Source organism: Taudactylus pleione, unplaced genomic scaffold (assembly GCF_031769625.1).
Source record: "Taudactylus pleione unplaced genomic scaffold, aTauple2 ptg000502l, whole genome shotgun sequence".
Taxonomy (NCBI): domain Eukaryota; kingdom Metazoa; phylum Chordata; class Amphibia; order Anura; family Myobatrachidae; genus Taudactylus; species Taudactylus pleione.
This window is the reverse complement of record NW_028284904.1, coordinates 5,683,319-5,689,318: the sequence shown is the minus strand read 5'-3', so window position 1 is coordinate 5,689,318 and position 6,000 is coordinate 5,683,319. Positions and strand designations below refer to the sequence as shown.

The following is a 6,000-nucleotide window of genomic DNA, read 5'->3' as shown; positions in this document are numbered from 1 at the left end:
GCCTGGCTTTGGCGGGAGTACGCTGCAGCTCAGTGGTTTTATGGGACGCAAGATAACTGTGGGAGCACTTGCTCTCGATGTACAAGGCGGATTTGTCCTGCTCCGCACGGGGGGACCCGGGCGTTTTTGCACGAAACGCCTCGGATTGGCCCAGGAGGGAAGTGAGACCCTCACGGTTTAAGTGCGTCTGAAAGGGGGAACGGTTTAGGCGTTCCCTGAGTATTTTGGAGTAAGTTAAAAAGCTAGAACTGAGTCTGCAGCGTCTCTTTGCCACCCTGGTTAGGTTAATTGATTCAATTATAAATAAAAGCTGTGACCTTTTTTAGCCAAGCTCTGGTGTCTGTGTCTTTATTTGTAGTTAAGGTTAAGTAAGCTAATCAAGGTTGTATAAGTTTGGAAGTTATAAACGTATGTAATTCTTAAGAACCACACACTGCAGACCAGTTTTGCAACATGGTTGTTACTTTATTGCCATAGTTTTGTTCTGAACAGAATAAGCAATTTGCATGGGCTGTAGGATATACAGCAAGTAGACGTTCTTGTATATGATGCATAGATCCTGTACATAGATGATCCGGCATACTGTAGTTCCTGTCTGTAGGTCATTTGTCTCATTCATCCCAGGGAGACAAAATTATCCAGGCAAAGTTCAGCATCTCTGCAGGGCTCAGGTCAGTATACAATACACAGCTTTGTTGAAAATGGATCCTACAAAAAAATAAATGAACAAAATAAATAGAGATATGAAACACCAGATTTTTTATATACCCATTAACAAGTTTTATAATGCCAAGTAAGCAGTGATTTTCATTGGTGGTAGGCACTGTACAGATGGAGTACATTCCATTGTGCCATAGGACCTTGTGAGCTCCGAACAGACTTAAAAGGTCTATTTACTAAGCCTTGGATGGAGATGAAGTGAACGGAGATAAGGGGGCAGCCAATCAGCTCCTAACTGTCATTTTTCAAACACAGCCTGTGACATGGTAGTTAGGGGCTGGTTGGCTGGGACTATCTCAGATGGAGATAAAAGTAGATCAAGGCTTAGTAAATAGACCCCTTACTATCTTACAGCTGTTCGGTGTCATTTTTAGTCTTTAGACTTCAGTCAAGAAGTTTTACATGAAATCTGCCTATTATTTTGGAATGATCCTTGTTCGCTTTCTGATGTAACTATTGGGGTTATGGCATTGCGGAGCATTTCCTTAGAATTTGAAGTGTTCTATGGGTCGGATACATCAGAGGACGCATTTGCTATCGCTGACTGTCAACCACTGAACTCCGTACGACATCGCAGATCCTGCCCAGCGCCTGCACAGATACCCGACCATCGGGAATGTACACCATTTCTTCTCCTACGTCCTCTGCTGATTCAGGCCCAATGTCCTGTCAATGATGTCATAATGACAGAATTTCTCATGTGATTTTATGAGCTCATCAGTGCGCAATTTTAAAATCGACCAGTTTCCGGGGTTTTAAGATTCAGTCATAGGGTATAAAACATGTGGCCCTCCAGCAGCTGAAGAACTACACATCCCAACATCTCCTGCCACAGTATTGCCATTAGGGCATGCTAAAACCCTGGCAGGGTGCGCTGGGATGTGTAGTTCCACAACATCTGGAGGGTTACATGTTGAATACCCCAAAACTGGAGCCTCATAGGACTTATCTTTGGAAAACTTATGACAACCAAACTATATTTATCAAAATATAAAAGAAATGTGTGTTTTTAGATTAAAATCATGCACATTGGGATCCATGTTTCCATAAGGACTTCTACGTTATAAAAGGGGGGAGGGGCTTGGACTTCTACGTTATGCAAGCACAACACCACGGATCCAGCTGCATGGTACACAATGACCAATGCAGACTACATATAAATCCTGGCCTGGTGAAGAAATTCCTCTGTTCCTTTACAAACCTTATTCGTGTCCTGCACAAGGGTGGGCAAAAGCTGCATATCCATTCTCAGCTGAGGAAGGGAAGAAACAGGTCATCAGAATAGAGAGATAGTCTGCAGCATTCATTATTGTGTTACACATCAGGAGCTTGCACTTACCATCCTCATAGTAACTAAACACATAAGCAAAGCTGCTCTTCACATTCATCACCCGCTGCTCCATCAGCAGCTGGACTGAGAGGTAAATGGTGTAACGCGGCACCTGTGGAATGGGAGAGAAAACAGAGCCGAGGTTGTAATCATCACGGTGCTATCAAGCAGGGCCGTAGCTAGGCTAGTGCGGCCGGTGCAATCGCACAGGGCACCACAGGTCAGGGGGCGCTGTTTGGGACTGTCAAATTTCTGTTTATTAGCATTCTCGCTTGTAGCTTCCTCTTATTTCATCCCCAGCATCTCCTGGCCTCTCCCATCTCTTCCCCATGAGGCCATGGCCTTTTTTGGGTGCGTTATGTCACTTTGAAAAATGAGGGGGCGCCAATGCTCTTTCTGGCACAGGGCACCAAAAAGTCTAGTTACGACTCTGCTATCAAGCCATAAAAGTTACAAGGTTTCAGTGGCAAATCAGTGATCAGCTGCACTACACCATTACCAACGCTTAGCACTATCTTCATGACTCCATGTGGATCATGAAACGAATAGTGCAGGCAACACGTTCTGTAATGAACCACACAGATTGATCTAGAGTTCTAGACCAAAAAGGATTGTGTGTATACAGGAATCCAATATAAGAGGTGGCAGGATAAATATATGAAGGCTACAAATGAGAATATTTATTAAAAAAATAAATAATGGTAAAATCAAGTATCTCCAGATATATGAAGGGGGGACCCACAGCAGATCTCAGGGCCTGCATCAGGGCGTCCGTATTTTTATTTATTTTTTATTTTTTAATCCGGCCTCCAGGCCGCTCGCACAGCTGTGGGTGACCATTAGCAGACTACTCTAACGGCATCACGCTGTTCGGCCCCATTAATGGACCGTGGCATCCATATCTGCAAGTAGACAAGCTGGGAAAAAAGTCGAACATTTGACCATCAGGCCGAATTTTTGGATCTTAACAGATCTCCGAGTGGGATACACAAATACCACCAGCCCTTTCTTACTAATGACATACACTGGTTCTCCTAAATTGCAGCAGTCCATATGTATGCTAAAAACTCAAGATCTCATGGGGCCCTAGGTAAAATAATGCTTTAGGGACCTCCCCTCTCCCCATTTGACAAAAACATTTTTTTTTTTTTTTTTTTAAAGTATGTTAGAGTAAACCGGCACCTCGGTGCCCACAGAGTCCTAGACATGAGACTTAGGCGGCCTAATGGATGATCCGGGTCTGAATATAGAGGACGGATGATGGACACCATGGACAAGTTGAATGCACAGATCAGGTCACTTACAGAGTCCAGGTATAAGAGGATGTCGCCCTTTGGATTCTCTTCGGCTTTGGAAATAAGTTTATCATTCACCATCTGAAATGAGAAATGAAGAACCAGGGCAGTTAATCATGGCAACTTTCATAACAGCCATTTTAGAGATCCTACTACAATTTAGGTCACGTGCCAACAAACAGATACTGTCCTAGTCATACAAGCAGCAAAGATAAGGGTGGGACTTGCATATGGGATCTGACTGGACAAGAGCCACAACCAATTCAATTTCACTACAATCCTCCACCCTAACATTTAGGTTCTCCATCCCATTCATGATTGAAGCCCTTACCCACGTGTAGAGGAAAATGTGGTAGCTCGCTGGGTACATGGGAAATGACTAGGCTCCCTCTAGTGGTACAATACTGCCACTGTGAGCTAGGGCACTTGAGTCCACATGTACTGTACAGTAATTCCTGTAAGGCGGCCCATACACGGGGCGATTTTACACACGATATGCATGATTTCGATGGATCAATCGTGCATATCGTGTGTGTTTTGGCATAGTGTAGAACGGCGATGCGCGTCCCTGCCGTCGTACATCGGCATCGTAGATCTTATGGAAAAACCATAAGATCTGCGATCCGTCATGCTGTTAAATAGGTAAACGAAGCATCTTGTAAGATGCATCGTTTACCATTCACAACAGCATGCGATGCATCGGGCTGAATTTGAAAACTTCCCGAGGTGTGGCAAGTTTGCAAATGGCACCATGTATGGGCCGCATAAGAATCAAGTTAACGTTATGCTGTCCTCAGAGCTGGGTCATGTGACTAGTGATCTATATGGCACAGCATAGGGGAATCTACACACTGCAAGAAGCCAGACTATTATTCTCCTCAGCCTGCTCCATTTCTGCTTATAGATGTGAATGGATCACCTACTTTATACAATGTTGAAGAGTCTGCACGGTACCCAGACAGCGGTCTTATTTGGGCAACAACCATGCCGCAATCTGGTCGCAATCCGCGATAACTACAGAAGAAAAAATAAAATTAAACACCCATACATGTATTTACTGACAAACCTATGCACAAATGTTTCAGAATTGAATTTATTGGCACAATGTTTGCCTACTAAGTGCCACAAATCATGCAAAAAGTGTAATTTTAGTAAAAAAGTAATTAAAAAAAAACTCATAACATTTATAATGCAATGTTAAATCTTTCCTCTAATACAGTTGAGCACTTGTTCATAAATAGGCTTAAAAATAAATTTGCCCACCTTTGTTGGTTTATAGAGTTATTTTTAGAACGTTAAATCTCAATCTGATTTTTCTACTTTATTCTACTGTATGTATATTGATACTGAAGTAAAATTATACATACATAAATACATACACACACAGTAGAATAATGTCCTTCTAGTGTATAATGCAGTCAGGCACTTAGAGGATAAAAATGTATTAGACATGGCTTTCCTTCTGGTTACACATTTATACGCTTTATTTGAAATCACTTCAAACCATTGAAAACCTTGGGAAAACCTTTATGACAAGACTGCGTGTGGTCCACACATCGGGAAGGCTGTAATCTTGTACCCTGAGTTACCATTCAACCTATTCATTCACCAGGAGCTAGTGACATCACTGAGGTACTTTGTGCCTCAAGCACAGTGATGTCACTAATTCCTGAGTGTCTCAGCCAATCAGTGGCCGCTAACTGTAGAGTGGCCTCCGATTGGCTTGCAGCCCCGGAGAATCACAGAAGCCTGCCTGTGCGGTCATCCTGTGCTGTATAGATGTATGCTTTAACACATACATGTCCGAACTGGTTTGGGTACTCATTGTTTTGCCAAGACCCAGGGAGTCTCCTGGAAAAGGGGGATTGACCTGCACCAGGAGGTAGGAGGGGATTGGATTTTTTTTTCACAGGTAAACCCATGGGAATGCTACTTGGAGAAGGGGACTGAACATCTGGCAGAAGGCAAGTATGGGTTAGTGTACACACACACACAAATTTAAAAACATTACACACCTGTCTTTTTTTTTTTACAATTTTTGTTTTTTGGAGGGTATGGGTGCCAGCCGCCTGCTGGAACTTGTAGTTTAACAAGTGCCAAAAGGGCAGGCATGCTGGCACCTGTAGTTCCACTGTTAAAAAAAAAAAAAAATTATAAATTTGAAATTTCACACTATTACCCCTGGTCCCACTGGCCAGGTGTGCAGGGTAGAGCCCCAGGCTTCAGTGTAAGCCTGGGGTGCACAGGAGAGGGGGTCCCCTTTATTGGGGGTCCCCCCACATCACTTGAGATCCCCGGCTTGGGATGATTAGCTTGGGTGTTAATGCTTTGGCCAGGGAGACCTGGTAAAAGGGTCCCCTGGCTGTGGCATTACACCCTGGCTAGATTGGAGTCCGGTGCTTGTTTTAAAAATATGGGGAACCCCACACATTTTTTACCCTATTTTTATAACCAGGACTGGGGCTGGTTCCTAAAATTTGAGGGAAGCCCAATAGTTATTTTTCCTGTATTTTTCGAACTAGGACCGGCTCACGAGCCTGGCCGTCTTTTTTTTTTTTGGGGGGGGGGGGGGTACCCTAAGTCATTTGTTTAAAAAAAAAAAAAAGCCACAAACAAACACACCCTTAACTAGGGGTGTGCACCGGCCACTTTTCG

The 6,000-nt window shown here is 43.5% G+C and overlaps 1 protein-coding gene across 1 annotated transcript in view; it reads right to left on the bottom strand.

The window, feature by feature from the left end:
- Nucleotides 1-440: 440 nt before the first annotated feature.
- Nucleotides 441-6,000, bottom strand: part of LOC148501809 (ovostatin-like) — an 86,503-nt gene continuing 80,943 nt past the window's right edge. Inside the window, exons 32-36 of the mRNA XM_088449990.1 lie at nucleotides 4,269-4,359; nucleotides 3,355-3,426; nucleotides 2,060-2,162; nucleotides 1,922-1,972; nucleotides 441-708 (exon numbers count right to left, since the gene is read on the bottom strand). Coding sequence (XP_088306116.1) covers nucleotides 1,923-1,972; nucleotides 2,060-2,162; nucleotides 3,355-3,426; nucleotides 4,269-4,359 — 316 coding nt within the window. The 3' untranslated portion in view covers nucleotides 441-708; nucleotide 1,922. The remainder of the gene's footprint in view (nucleotides 709-1,921; nucleotides 1,973-2,059; nucleotides 2,163-3,354; nucleotides 3,427-4,268; nucleotides 4,360-6,000) is intronic.